Source organism: Perna viridis, chromosome 10, assembly GCF_037379345.1.
Source record: "Perna viridis isolate PV_CMFRI_1.1 ecotype Kerala chromosome 10, ASM3737934v1, whole genome shotgun sequence".
Taxonomy (NCBI): domain Eukaryota; kingdom Metazoa; phylum Mollusca; class Bivalvia; order Mytilida; family Mytilidae; genus Perna; species Perna viridis.
Window position 1 is genome coordinate 16,464,840 of NC_142454.1, and position 16,258 is coordinate 16,481,097.

Genomic DNA, 16,258 nt, shown 5'->3' on the forward strand with positions numbered 1-16,258 from the left:
CATCAAATCCTCCCATAACTTTCTATATAAAATAATTTTGAAAAATAAAATGATTTTACCAACCCTATTTTTTTCATCCAATATAAGCTTAAAAAGAACTTGTTTTAAAGCAAATTGTAATTAATTTTCAAGGAAATCTTAAAATGATTTATTTGTAAAAGAGAAATCATGAAATGGATGGATCATCAATGATATAAAAAAAAAACATCGACTGAACACATACTACATACTAGGTATATCCATATAATGGTCTTCAGCATTGGGATCAGGTTTTCAGGCTTGGTGGGATATGTAACAAAATTTAATTGCCACGGAGAATGATGCAATACTTTTTTTTCTTCAGTATAATGAATGGACAATTAGGATTTAAGGCATTTTTTTTTCCAATTTTGATGAAGAATGTATAATTGTTTCACCTTCTCTGAATATTTACCTCTGATGTAACATACAGGCACAATTTACTGGTTTCATGGATAAATGCTAAATTGGGAAAGTTAAAAGTTTAAGGTGATTTTAAGACTATGGTAGATTTATTACCAATATTTTTTTTATATTTATTTAGAACATTTAATTCTTATTTAAGCTGATTATATTATACTAAAAACTTTGGTATGTCTTTAACCATCAGTTGTATGACCCTAAACTGCTCACTGAAGCATTAGTGCCACTTTGTAAATGTGTTTGTATTATTATTATTTAATTATACCCCCCCCTCCCGCTCCAAGGACAGGGGTAAACTCTTTTACCCTTGTCTCTGTTTCTTTTCCGTCACACTTTTCTCAACAACTACTCATCACAGCAGCTTGAAATTTTAACACATTCTTCCTGTAGGAATGCTGTATGATGGGATTCATTTTTGGAAAAATTTGCTGTTTAATGAGAACTTTATATTAATTTATATTATCCTTTAACTTTATATTTTTGGAAGCTGAAATTTTCATCACATTTTTCCCATCAACTACTGGTCACAGCAACTCTAAATTTAACATATTCTTCCTGTAGGGATGCCATATGGTGGGATTCATTTTCGGAAAAAACTTCCTTTTTAATGGGAACTTAGTTTATTCTTTAACTTTATATTTTTTGAAAGCTGAAATTTTCATTACACATTTCTCAACAACTATTCATCAGAGTGGATTAAAATTTTCTTACATTCTTCCTGTAGGTATGCCATATGGTGGGATTCATTTTCAGAAATCTTTGACAACAACTTCCTGTTTACTTAGGACTTGTTTATTTCCCTTATATCATGATTGAAAATAAGAGTATCGGTTACAGTTAGCAATCACTCAAAGATTTTTTTTTCTCCAAAACTGGAGAAAAAGGATTGTTTTTATGATTTTCATGTCAACTTTATTATCAATTGACAACTTGAATGTTGTTAATTGTTCTTCCTGCCTGATATCTGCTATTTCAAACAACTACCATGATACTAAAAAAGATTGTTACATCGAAAAAAACGGAATAATGTCGCATCTCAACATCACATCATGCTGTTTTTTTTTTTTTTTTTACTTCAAAACTTCTGTTATTCTGTATGATCTTTCCCTGAAAAAAGTGATTTTGTAGACATCTTTTATTAATGTGAGCCCATTTACTAAGGGGGCATTGATGATAGCTGCTAACACACTTTTCATTTTGGAAAGTTTTCTCTACTTTTTAGCTGTGATAAGTTGAATATTTAAAAAAGTAATAAGTCACATATTAGCAAACACCCCTCCCATTTTTCGAAAAATTGAGGTATGACCCTTGCAATCATGACAACAAATCAACTTATATGCTCATACATGCTAACTTTTGTTTGTGATTTTGTATTTTATTTTATTTTTGTTTGCTTGGCCTAGAATTGAAAAATTGCAAAGTCATACATGGCATAGATTCACCCATTCTTTCTGCCTATATCATGCAAGATGAAATTTGATGCTGACAATTTTTTTCAATATTTAATTTTATTGTATCATTTTACAAGTGTTTTTTGTGTTGAAAAGTTCAGAATTTTTTAAACGTCTAGAATTGACAGTTATTAAAGAAAAAAATATATATAACTTTGCACCTATGTGAATAATTTAACACCAACCAAATATCTTCTACCAATCAATCCAGTTTTGTTCATCAGGGTTCAAATTGAATTTAGGGAACAAAACTTTCATTATAATGAAAATGTTATAACCCTTTAATGTATTTTTAATAAGAGCTGACACTTTGAAGACTGTTTTTCAAGAAAAGGACACAAAGTAAAATTTTTGGAACTTTTTTTGACATTAAGTATTTACCTCCCGCTATTTATGACCCTTCATGAAACCATTAATTTCCAACACCCTTATTTGTCAATGAGAAAATCCTCATAATAGTTTAATGGATATTTTCACATCAAGTTGAAACGAGTATCTTTGTTCCTACCTATTATTACACAGAACCCATCATTTTTGAAGGCCTATTGATCTTCAAAGGGCTTCTGTTCCCCATGTAATAGACACCTGTGCTTGAACACCTGACTTGGTAATTAATTAAAGGTATTATTTTCCTCATTAAAGTTTGTCCTTAGGTAAAGTCAGTTTGACATTCGCATTAGTCTAATGATAAGTTTGTCAAGGAAATATATTCTATGTGACAGAGAACACATCAAGATTTCCTAAAAGAGCTCATATATACTGCATATGACCATATTATATGCTCTAGACAAATAATGTCAAAACTGAAAAATTGACCTTAGACTTTGGCATAATGAATTTAATGAGTGACTGGTTTACATGAAAAAAAATGTCGGTTTTTTTTTTTTATGTCATATAATTTTTTATTTTGTGAATGCTAAGCAATGTGTTTGCCATTACTAAATATTACTTTTTAAACTTCAAAAATGGCTTATTAAGTTAACCTTAACCACGTTCATGATGAAAGGTGAGCTTTCTTATGGAGACAAATCTTCCATAATTTATTACAGAGACACTATAATTACCTATTACTCCTCCAACAAATTGATAACAAATCCAAATTTTGATTATTTATCTATATATTGTAATTTAGTAAATATTTAACTTTCAATTTCATGGCTCATTGACCAGCACATGTCTACATATTGTTTGTTGTGACCTTTTCCATGTTTATATACAATACCTGTAGGACTAACCAGGTGTATACCTATATTACTCCTTTGATCTTGCTGTTTGATCTTTTGTTCTGAACTTTGAACCAAAGTTTGCCTGAATAATATTATAATATTTATTTGATAAGAGTATATTGACAACATAGACATCCAATTCTCCTTGTGTACTGTCAAGTCCACCGGGTAAAGTACAGCCTGAATGTTTAATGATATTGTCATTATGTTCACATTAGAATCAAAGGAAAAAAATTCTGAACAGGTCTCTACGAATTGGATTTGTTTAGACTTAAAAGACTGAAAAATAAGGGGACCAGCATTCTTTAGTCTGTTTATTATACCCTTGCTCTACAGGAGATGGATATACTGTTTTACCTTTGTCTGTCATTCTGTTATTCCCTTACACATTTTTTTTGTAACAAAATTCTCAATTTCTTTAAATCATAGGCTTTTGATATTTTATACAAAGCTTCATATGGGTATACTGATTTGTAGAATCATTTTCTTACTCATATGATATCTACTTCCCATTTCCCAAGAAAGCGGGGTATCACTATAAAATTAGCCATCTCTCGTAGATTTCTTATATTTTTAGTGTTGGTTTCATTGTGGAGAAATCCTAGCATCTCAAATGATACAATATCCCATTAGTGTAATACCCATATTTCTAAAATTAAATTTAAATTAATAATTATTGTGTGCATGTATTATTGTGATTTAGTCATTTTTAGCGAAATACAATTTCAACAAGATATATCCTAGATTTTGACTTTAGTGGAACTTTAATACAGGTTTAATCAAATATAATCAGAACCCATTTGCATGATTTTTTTTTCCATCCTATGCTAGTTTCTGAATGGACAGTAATGAACAGATGTTACTTTCTGACAATGTGGATATGATTTACACAGAGTAGATAACAAATTTATACTACACATAGAAATGACAGATAATTAGCAACAGAATTAACTGTTATCCATTTCACCTGTCAATCTTATCCAAGTAGTGTTTGATTGATGGTGAAAGTGACAACTTTGTGCATCTGGTTGATTGGGGTTTGGTGTCAATAATAACAACTCTGTGGTGATGAAAAATGAATGTTGTTATATATTTGCTTTGTTTGGTATGGGAGTTATGTCCCTTTGAATTCCAGTGTAAAGTACAAATATACATGTAAAAGTGTCAATTAACAATAAAATAATTGTTGTTGTTGGAAACCTTTCCTTTTGATAATACTTAGAGAGTCACCACAGTTTTGACAGTATATTTACCTATTTACAAAAATGAAGCAAACTGTCAATTTTTGACTTTGTAAAACTTAGTTGCATTGTTATCACCTAGTGTAATGTTTAGTAATGCTTTCTGAAGCCTTATTCTTTCAAAACCCAGCAGTATTTTAGCTATAGTAGAAAGGACCAAAAGGGTTACAAAAATATTAAAACAGAAGACTTCCTTAAAGGAAAGGAGCCTTTAGGCTTTTAAGAAGAACTTATTTCCCTCCTTGACCCCATGTCAGAAAAATTGAATTCACTATTGTAATAAACATTACATCAGGATATCCTTTCTAATGACATGCATACTAAGTTTCATAACTGTATTATTTTTTGTTTCTTCATTATCTTGGATGACTGCCACAGTTTTAATACTGTCTTATAACTATATGAAAGTAGTTTGAATTGATGTTTTTGTTAGTGCATTTTCTGGTCCATATGTTATACTAAGTATATTGATTAAAATTGAACAAAGTAGCGTTCATTTCACCATGACAGGCAAAAAATATAACAGATCTATACAAACTTCTTAAAATGTTCATGAAGAAGGAGACATGATTTAGATGTCCTTGCTTGAAATATCGATGGTGTTCCTTGGGTACAGGTCTTTGTAAGAATAAGACAAAATGTACCAGATCTGAAACCCACTTATCTGACAATATACTTTCACTCAAGGAGTCTTTTTCTATTCAAGATGTGACTTTTATGACCACTATTTGATCTTTGCCTCACTGGAGATGTTGGAAAATTTCCATAAGAACATTACAGATTGAAGTTTTAGCAAAGAGTTATCTTCCCCTGAGATGTTCGTTTTAAGTGCATTTCAATGAAATTATAACTCACTTTACCAAAAATTATATGAAATATCTTTTCTTTATTCATTGATTCTGATTGTACAAATTGTCAAATTATTTCACTTTCAAAGTGGTGGGTTATTTAATGAATGTACTGTATTTCACCCACTGCCTGATTCTTACGGAGACTGGCACTCAGTAGACCAGGAATCCATGCATGAAGTTAAATTATGTATAGAAACCTTATGCAATCTCAGAATTACATTTAGTCTACCAGAATTTCATTTCACGCTTGTATTGTCATTTACACAAAATTATCTCATGTCTGTTATGCTTCAATTTAAATTCAAAATTTTCTGCCCAAAATAGATTGATAGCATATATTATTGAAGTTACATACTGCTGAGTTGATTGCAAATGGATTACTTCCTGCAGTTTTAACTCGCATCAAGTCAATTAAATCTGCATTCATTTTATTAATGATCAGATGAATCCAACTGTACTACAAGTATTGCCTCCTGCCAATTTTAATTTGCATTAAAATCAATTGAATCTGCATTCATTTTATACACATAATCATTTTGGGATTTAATATCGGTTTAAGCTTAAACTGCAGGTAATTGATAACTAGTTTATCAAAAGTATTTTCTTGTATTTAAATTTGAGTTATCCCCCTTACTACATTAATTCACAAGCTGTTTTTTCTCCTTTGCAGAATTTGATGCCATTTAGAAATGGAAATGATAGATCAATTCTACTTCCTTCCTTCAGTCAAGACTATGAGGACATAGATAATGATGACCCCTGGGAGAGAAGGTCAGGAACTATTGACCCCCCACCTGTGGAAAAAATAGAAAAAATCATTAGCTCAACATTAAAAAATAACAAAGGACTGCAAAGGTCTCTTACCTCTCCAAATTTTTCATCAAGTAAAAATGGTGTTGACAGAAAAAAATACCAAAGGAGTAAATGTTCTTTGAATAGTATGGATGATGTTAATTGCAATGAAAGTATTGGTTCTAGCAGTACTTTAGAAAATGTGAATGATGAAATATTTTCTAATGGAAATCATATTTATCAATCTGTGTGTCGACCAAAACGTGCTAGGAGTCATTCGACAACAGGGATTCAATCTTCGTTAGATGAAAATTTTAACTTTTTAACACAGGATGATAAGCATTCTAGTTGTCAGTCAATACCATTGTATGCTACCATTGGTACTAATACTTCTGATTCTTTGAAGAGACCGAAAAAGAAGGGAAAAACTAAAGAAAAGGAAACAGACAATTGTGTGCAATGTGAAAATAGATTGGAAAATAGACTATCTGCAGTGAAACCAACAAGTTTTCCTGAAAAACTCCACAATATTCATCTTTCGAATTTTCTCCATGATGAATCACCTGAGATGCAGGTTGTCGTTAATGCCACTAGTCCAGTTATAAGTCGTAGGAGTCGGAGAAACTTCACACGACAACAGAGTGAAAATAGCACAACCAGTAGTTGTAATGATGAACCTGTTTACGCAGTGCCTGAAATAAAAAGTGTTCACAAAGACATTGTTAAAATAGAAACTGAAACTAAGTCAGAAATTCTGTTGAATACTGACAAAAAGTCGGATACAATAATGAAACATTCCAATGACTCTTCAGTGAAGGAGGAGAAAAAAGATAAACAAGGGAAAGGATTATTAAGGTCAAAATCAAAAAAGAAAAGTAAAGAATCAGAAGATAAAGTAGCGAGTTTATCTTCATCTAAGAAAAACAAAAATAGTGATATTAATTCTAAGGATAATGCAATGAATGATATTAATTCAAAAGAGTGTAAACTCATGAAAAAGGAACTTTCTAAAACATGGCATGGCATAAGTAGCAGACGATGGAAGAAATTTTATTCTCCTGTTGCTCAGGCTGTCTGGAATGATATAGAGGGCAAAGGTCAAGATGGCAGCAAAACAGATGGTGAGAGAGAGGAGGAAAATTTGAAACTTGGATCAAGTACCATGCCTGGTAAAACTTTACTTGATGAAATGCATAAAAAATATTGTGCATATCAATACAAGGATAGATTAGGATTACCAGATGACCTTGAGTTGCCATTGAAATTAAAATCTAGCCCTCCTCCTCCAGATCGTATGAAATCAAAAGCCTGGATCATGAAACATTATGTTATCCCACCAGGTAAAGGTGCAATTTCCACCCCTTCTAGTCCTGAACAGGCCAAGAAAATTTGGATAAATGATAATAATCAAAGAGAGATAACTCCAGTAGAAACTGTTGACCAGAAAACTTCCATTTCACAGGAAGGGGCTGTTTCAACTACTAAAGATGAGAGTCAAGGCAGTAGCCCAGATTGTCAAGCAGAGAAAGAGGTTAGTATGTAGATTAATTAAATGATATAATTTCCTCCTTCCTTTCCCTGTTCATTTTATCAAACCAAAACTGTTTTGCTGTACATTATCACAATCGTGTATAGACACACTTGGAATGGAATCATTGTGGTACATGTGAAAATGGTATTAAAACTGGTCAATAATGGAAACTTATTTGAAAGGGAAATTTTTAGTGGTTCCATGAAATGGCATTCTGATTATTATTTTAGATTTAATACAGTGTTCATGTTGGAAAAAGTTCTTTTTATTGTACAGCTTTCTTGATAAATGGTTATTTGTCAAAACCCTGCAGATCTGCCAACCAGTACCACATATGTTACTAGTACTACAATTTTAATCACAAAACATGGTTTCTGAAATTGGTTCAATTGAGAATGCAGTATGGTTTTGAGTTTTTAATTCATATTTTTTTTAAGAATAGCAGTGATTTGCTTAAAACAAGTTGCTAATTGAAGTATATTCAACAAATGGGTAATGCATATCTCTAGCAAGTTTCTTCTTCAAGTACCAGTTGAAGCAAAGTGATAGTTAAGGTACTAGAATAAAAAATTTTTCTTCCAACCAAAGCATCCTTTCAGGTGGTGAACATTTGGCATTGAGTAGAAATTCTATGACATTGTATATGAATTTAGATATAGAATATTATTGTAAACAAGTATACATTTTGTCACATATGGTAACAAGATTATGAAGTTATTTTTGACTTCAAAAAGTACATTTCATTTGATTTACTATTGCACAAAAAATGCCTTTGGAAAATGAAAATAAACAAGTCTTAAACAGATCCTGTGATCAAAAGAAATAGTAAATGTCTCCAAGCTGCTACTGTATCAAAATGAATTGAGTACTGATCTATATAGATATCAGGCAGGCAATGTTACATCAAATCATTGTACAGAATGTTTGTTGCTGACAATGAACCCTGAACAGATCCTTGCAGCTATTTAACAGTGTGATGACTGATTAAAGTCTGATTGTTGAGAAATCAGTTGCTGGTGATAGGTGATGTATCTGTTCATGGTTCTGTTACTGAAGATTATATGTGATCAATTCATCTTAATTTTCAGAATTTTCATTGGAATGAGTCTAAAATAAACTTAAGGTGTATAATTTAACTTTGAATTCAAAATAGTCAACTCCTGACCTATTAGTTATTTCTTTTTATATTACTTACTAAATTTGTGTAAAACAGAAAACAAACAAATCATAGGATTGGAAAAAAAACACACATCAGGAGTGAGGTGATTTATAATACATTGAAGTATTGATCACTGGTTCAATGGATCAAATTGATAAATTGATCACTGGTTTATAATTGATTGATAATTGGTGACAGGTCACAGTTAAGGTTACAAGGATCATGGAAAGGGACATATATTTTTCTCCATTAGTCCTGCTCATAGACATACAATTCACCTTTCCAATGCTATGTATATAAAGCATTTTCTGTATGCAGTTACGTACCAAAATTGTGATCCATCACCATCTTCCTAATTCTTAGATGGATATATGCTCAAATTTATTTTCAAATGAAATTGAAAAGAGACAGACTTCCTCAGGCTCTCAGTCAGCTGTCTCAAAATCATTATTTTCACCAGCAATGACAAAATGTGTACCTTTCTGTTCCTGAATAAATGTGGCTTCATGAGGTGGAATTTTGGTGTTTTGTTTTAATGGGATTATGAAATGGAAAAGAAAGGTAAGAGCTCTATGAAAACAAAATGCTTTTATCAATTGATTTACTGAAAGTTACAGAATTAAGTGCAATACAAGTATTTCAAGGTTAGAGTTATTTGGGATTAAATAGGTGTTACTATCACTCCATTGATTAAGGTTCAAATAATGTATGGTCAGCTACTTGGTCATTTTTCTGTTATTCTTGCTGCCTGATAGTTTCCAGCTCAGGATGACCCCCATCATACATACAAATATTGGATATTTCCAAAGGCAATATACATATTACATCAAGTTGACTGCTTCTTTGCAAAGAAACAGAATAATATCAGCTTTGAACATCACAACTCACCTTGTCAAGCAGGCTGTGATATTTTCTGTCTCAACTTGATATAACATGAGAATACGAATGGTGTATATGTCAAGGAGACAACAACCCCACTGGGATGAAAATTTCAGCCCAAGGCCACCGATTAGTCTTCAATGAACAATAAGGAAACCCTCATACCCCAGGGCAGGGTTCAGCTGGCAGTACATTTTACTGGACTAAATTTCTCTTCTAGCAACAATTTTTCAATAAAAAGGACCCCTTCATTTATAGTATGAACAAAATACTTTTAAAATATTTGTGTTGGTGGACCATACATGGTAGCAGTACTCCCACTTCATTTTTTTTTATTGTAACCATACTATCAGTTTCACCTCTTTATTTTTTTTTGTGGTTTTGGTATGAAAATTTATATATAATTTACATCAAGGGGAAGTAAGTCTCATTTTGTTGTAAAATCTTTAATGCTACGAAAGGATAAACACCTGTGATGAAGCTGAATACTGAAAAATGATTTATAATTTCCTTCACTGTTCTCAGTTTCATGCTCTGTAAAATAAAAATTGAAAAAGTGAGAAGTTCCTTTGTAGTTTGTAACCAAAATAACCACAAGATGAAGTGCAAATGAAGTTAATATCACTCATAATAATTAGATGGCTGTAAACTTGGTAAATATTTGTGGTTTTGGGATGCTGAGGTTTATGAATCACATTTGTTTTCATGCTCAAAATCATTTAAATGGAACTTTAAATGACTCACTTGATAAGAAATTTGCACTTTACTATTGAATTTCACTCTTATTTTCATGACTTAGATATTATGACCAAATGATAAAATAAGATCAGATGTATTTTGCCTTCATATATTTCATCAATTACTTTAAAAACAGTTGTAAATAAAAATATCTGACAGCTCTCACTTTGATGATTTGAGAATTCAACATTATTAATTAAAGATTGCCATTTTGAAATATTTTATGTAATAAAAGATGTCTTTTCTCAAAAATAGTTTTCAAATAATCCTCATTCAATACAGGTTGAGTTTCAGATTTAAAGAAATGTTACTTTTATGTTTCAGATAAAAAATTGTTATCTTTTTGTCAATAATTTGGGGGTCCAAGTTTCAAACAACTCTTTTTTTTTCAAGATATCAGAACTTCTTCAATAAAATGTCAACAAAATTCCTGGACTTAAGTAAATGAAATATCAAAAGTTCTATAAAAAAAGTCCTAGGTAAAAAAAAAATGGATACCCTAGATTCCAGGGCCTCGACTTACACTTATTTATATCCTTGATGATAAGATGATAATACACTCATTGTAATTGTTGGTTATAGTGTAATGAAATGTTTTGATATTACATCTTTTTATTGATATGTCTTTAAATGAGTTTTCTATAGTTCAGTATCGTTTCATCAAGATATACAAACATTCTTGTTCTCAGGAGACCAGCAGGAAAACACATATTGTGGTGGACACGTGTCTTTTACTATTGGAATTTTCACTTTCTAAAAAGCATGACACATAAAGCCTTAATTGTGTTGGTTTATTTGAACAGATATATTAAGGAATTCGTTCAACAATAGAAACAATATTTACATATCTATCTCGGGTACCTAAGAAAATACTGAATCAATAGAGAGAGTTTAATGTATACAACCAAATCATTAAATACCTATCTATGTTTAAAACAATCAGTAAGAAGGCATGTTTTGTGCACCTTGGCCAGATCAATACTGTTTTCTCATGTTAAAGGGCTCTGTTACCCAGGGTTGCTACCCTTGAAATTAAATGGATTGTGCCTCTACTCAGGTGAAAATATAATTCGATAAAAATCGTGGCTTCAAACAGAGGTTATCTTTGAGCTCCTGAGTTTTCGGAAGACTTTATCTCCGTATCTGTAAACTTTCAAACGTTTGTTTATGAATTGGACAAGAAAGGCGGTCAGTGTGTTAGGGCGAAAAGATGTAATGGGTAGTATCGTGTCCTAGATTTGTCTATTTGACCATTTCAAATTAGTGGCGGGACTCCAGAGCAAGTGATTAAAACATTTCAAGGACTTTGATGAATTGATAATTGTTATGTGCCACCATGAGTGATGAACAAATTGTTGAGCTGTGTAATGTATTCCGATCATTGTCATTCATTTTCACACCGACACGTAAAAAACTGCAAGTAAGTCTTTTTGGTAGAAATATTTCTTCATATTTGTTATGAAATTGACTTGTGATATCAAATTTATTGCATTAAGTTTTTGTCTTAATATTTTTTAATGCTATTAATATATTTTAATGTTTAATATTAACCATTCATTTTTCCACATCACATCAAATTAGTTGTAAAAACCATCAAATAACTTTATTTTTACACACCTGAAACAGGTAAAAATTGTCTTTGATGACAATAATTGTCAGTTATCAATGAGTGAATATTATCTCATTGTGTTGTATTCTGATTTAACTTCTGAATTCCACTGATTAAGATTTTTCACACAACAATAGGAACTTTAATTTGACTATTATGACATGTATAATGAGACTTGTCTATGATGTGTTGAAGAGCTATCAAAATTGTATAGTGACAGTTATAGTGAATGGAAATCAGTTTTATATGAGATCAGAGTATTCTGTTGGAGGTCACTATATGTATGGCTTAGTGCAATTGTTGAAGGTACTTTGTATTTCTAAGGTAATTTCTTGACTGTAATATTTTTCTTTTTTTCTGAATAAGCTCAACTTTTGATAAGAGAGAACAGTTCACTAACATTGTAGATTTCTCATATTAATCATGTAAGTCTGAAGATTCAAGAATATCATGTATCTGATTACTGAAGGAGGAGGATTATATAAATTTGTTTTTTTTTGTTTTTTTTTGTATTTTTTTGTATTTTTTTTTTCAATCCTAGCTCCTGAAAACGCATATTGAACCATCTTAAGTTAATTTTTTGCTTCTCAGACAATTTTTACTTTTAAATCATTGGTTATGCAGCTATTTACAGTCTTCAGTCATGAAATATGATGAGGGAGATGATATTTTGTCTTAAGGTTTTTTATGGCAGGAAAATATTGATAATTTTGGTAAATTTTAGTTAGTTAGCTTTAATTTGAAAGAGTTGTCATTCAGTAAAATATTTTGAAATTGTATACAGCATTGTTTCTTTACTATATTTGTAACAGTACAATATATACATGACAAGGCCTGGGACTTAAAGGGAAAATATGCAACAGCTCAGCAGGAAGAACCTAAAACATTTTACAAGTGTTTGATCCTATACCTTTGTTTAAATAGTTTAACTCATGATGTCTTTCAATTATTTACCTACTTATATCAACGATTATGATTTTGATCACGTCGTTAAAAAACGAAATCCAGGTTGTTTACCTAAATGACCAAGGTTAAATGTCACATTGCCACAATCTCTTAGTATCCTAGTTTTGTCATGAAACTGTGTTGACAATTCACTCCATTTTTGACCCACTCTGCTAAAAATTAGCCCATTAACAGTAACCCTATGTGACATAAAAAAGAAAAACTCAGTATGGATTCCTCGAAGATTAAATATTTTGACAATAAATCCTTTTTTGTCATTAAAGTACATCCTATTAGATTGTAGGCTTTGATAGAATTAACACTTTACAGAATGTGTCAATTTCTTACTTATTCTTTCATATATTTGTAACATTGCATAACATGTATTTTATAATATTGATAAGTCCCTCTTCTCTGGGATTAATTTTGATACTAGAAGTCCTTCAATAAAGATTTTCGGCTTTGCAACTACGGCAAAAAAAAATTAGTATAGTTGCAAGTCATAGAAAAAATCTTGAAATTATTAACTGAAGTATTCGTTGTGTATGTAAAAGTGATAAATTGGTACTATCCAACTTCGCGGGAGTTGGAAAAAAGTCTTTATATATATACTGTATTTCACCAAATAAAGTGACCTCTCCTGGTTTAAAAATGCTGTAAGAACTGCCAAGCTTCTATAACACTCAGGAATGTCAAATTTGGTAGGAGGGTAATAAAGTTAGGACTGACAACAAAAATGAAATGAAAAATTGCTTATGAGGTACAAATATGATATGATTACCGGATACTTGAAATGTTTGAAAAATTTAGTTTAAAATATTTTCTATCATAGTAACTGAAAGTGGTAGAATATTGTAGTGAAATAAATTTGAAGAAAACAGCCTGGGTGAGAGGGAAGGCATGAATTTAGGAATGTAGCAATTATTTCTCGAAATGTTACTTTGATAAGAAAAGGATAAGCATTTCAGTGCATTTTTTGGCATGAAAGTTGCTTAAAGTCAATATTAGGGGAGAAAAACAATCATTTTTGCTTGTTTTTTTTGTTTTTCCATCAAATATCTGAAGCCAAAAGCTTATGTGATGAGTTGACCTATTGCTAGTATTAAATTTAAATTTCCTTTCTAAAAATTAAAAGTTCATGGAACCCCTTTATGACACTGTCAGTATATAAAATTCTATATAGAATGTTTTGCCCTTAATCCATGGCTCTGCTCAAACAAATAAAGGCATTGACGTTAGTTTACATTCTATGTAAGTATTGTACACACTCAGCAAATATTTAGGATTCTGTTTAGAAATTTTTTAGGCAGTAACAAGCACCTGTAATTCCATTGTATACACTGTAAGTCATGTTCTGATACATTCCATCACAGGAAAACATATTTACTCTTGACGGTGAGTCAATATTAGCTCAGCGAGTTGAATGTGGTGTATGCTCACTTTTGAACAACAGAACTGTTATTGAAATGTGCTGTGCATAGTTTCTTTTGACTAAAAATGTATTTTAAAATAAAATAAGTACATAAAAAATTCTAGCTTATAATTATGACTTTCTACAAAGGTTTTAAAGTTATTTTCAAAAACATATTGCAAAGATTGTTTGAAGGTCACTTGTCATTATTTTCATAATACTACTACATGTGCTTATGTTTACAAATTCATACCCATGCCAAGATTCAGCATAATATATTCAATGAAAATCATTCTAAATTTGGAAAAGCTAATATAATACATAATCAAGAAAGATAATCCTCTTAAGTTTTGACATAATAAACCCTACTGACCCTCATTTCAACTAAAAACTAAGTACTTCATCTGTTTTGGACTCAAAGTCAGTGCATTCAACTTTAAACATCAAACGCCTTTCCATAAAGTCCATAACACATGCCTTAGATCAATCAAATCTGAAACAATGACTTCATTCAGTAAAATTAAGATTTCAAACAAGTTAAATACTTTAAGTTTATTTTGGTAGAAAGTTTACATTGATGAATCCAGTTTCACTGAGTTTAAAACATAGATAGCATCTTACATTGTTGAAGTACCTTTGACCTCCTAGTATTGTACTGGTAGTTTTAGTAACAGGAAAACACCCAGTTTGGTCCTAATGATAATTATCTTACAAAACTCAGAGGTTTCTTACAGATAACTATTTATTATATCAGTCCACTCTGGATAAGACATGTTTTTTTTTTACACTTTCAGGATGTAGAAGTAACAAAAAAAAGATGTCTAATATTATCTGTTGATTGATGGATTGATTGATTGTGGTTTTATCATCCAATGTCATGCATTTTAGGACAAGAAAGTTTCATTAATTAAAATTGAAATGTCAGGATCAGTAGTTTGACTAAAGAAGTATGTGTACCTCTCTTTCTAGTGACTCTATTTTCACATGTTAAGGTCATCAGATAAAAATCATATATTTATAAAACAAAACTACATGTACCAGTATACAGTGTATACAAGTAAAAGAAACCCAAGAAGCTATTAAGATAGCATGAGTTCAATGCTTGCTTGGTAGGAGTTATCTTGGATTTATTTGAATTATCTTAAGACATAAGCCTGTCATATTTTGTCTTATCTAAATACAGAGCTGTTTGGGTATTCTGCAAATCCTTAACAGGTTTGTAGGCTCCAAGACAAGACAGAAAATGACGGAGAAGTGACGTTTCTCGACTTTCTCTTGCTGGGTGTAATACTTTTCGTGTTTACTTTCCCCATAAGTTTACTTGTATATTAGGTTCTTCCAATAAGTGATTATTTAATGATTTTGGCAAAGACATGGATACATTGAAACTGGCGGTGTTTGGACCTCCAGCACAGCATTATCTGCTTCTGACGCTTAAAAGCAATGATTGAACAAGATTAACTTGCATTGTTTTAGGATTAAGTGGTTTTTACATAGGTATGTTTACAGTAGGATCAAATGTTTGCTCATATTGTGCAAAATTGCTTTGATTTTTTGTTTTCACCACTCATAACAATCTGCACATGTGGCTGCACTGACCTTTGTTATTTGCAGGTGGTCTTAAAGTGGTACAATTGTCCTCGATATTGAACTTCATACTTGAATTTTGAATATTGTTAATATTATATTAGGGCCTTATTGCTAATAAAGTATTGGTATCAAAATAATTATTTGGTCTGCGTGTCTGTCAGTCTGTTTGTCCAATCTTTGTATTATGGGTGAAGTGAGGTTGTCAATTATTTTTTTAATAGAAAGATGACATCATCCTTAAGTTGCTATTCATGAATAATTATTATTCCTTTTTTTAGTTTTTCATTATCTATGCTACCATGGTATGAAAAAAATACAAACACATAGTATGTGAAAATAAATTTCTCAGTCAAATGTTGTAATAATTTTAGTGGTTCTCTACAACTTCTTTATG

General features: G+C 31.0%; 1 protein-coding gene across 4 annotated transcripts in view; it reads left to right on the forward strand.

The window, feature by feature from the left end:
- Window positions 1-16,258, forward strand: part of LOC148604740 (rho GTPase-activating protein 7-like) — a 121,646-nt gene that overhangs the window by 46,664 nt on the left and 58,724 nt on the right. For all 4 annotated transcript variants that reach the window (XM_088551052.1, XM_088551051.1, XM_088551053.1 and 1 more), the window contains one exon: window positions 5,881-7,533. In XM_088551052.1, the coding sequence (XP_088407178.1) occupies window positions 5,881-7,533 (1,653 nt within the window). The remainder of the gene's footprint in view (window positions 1-5,880; window positions 7,534-16,258) is intronic.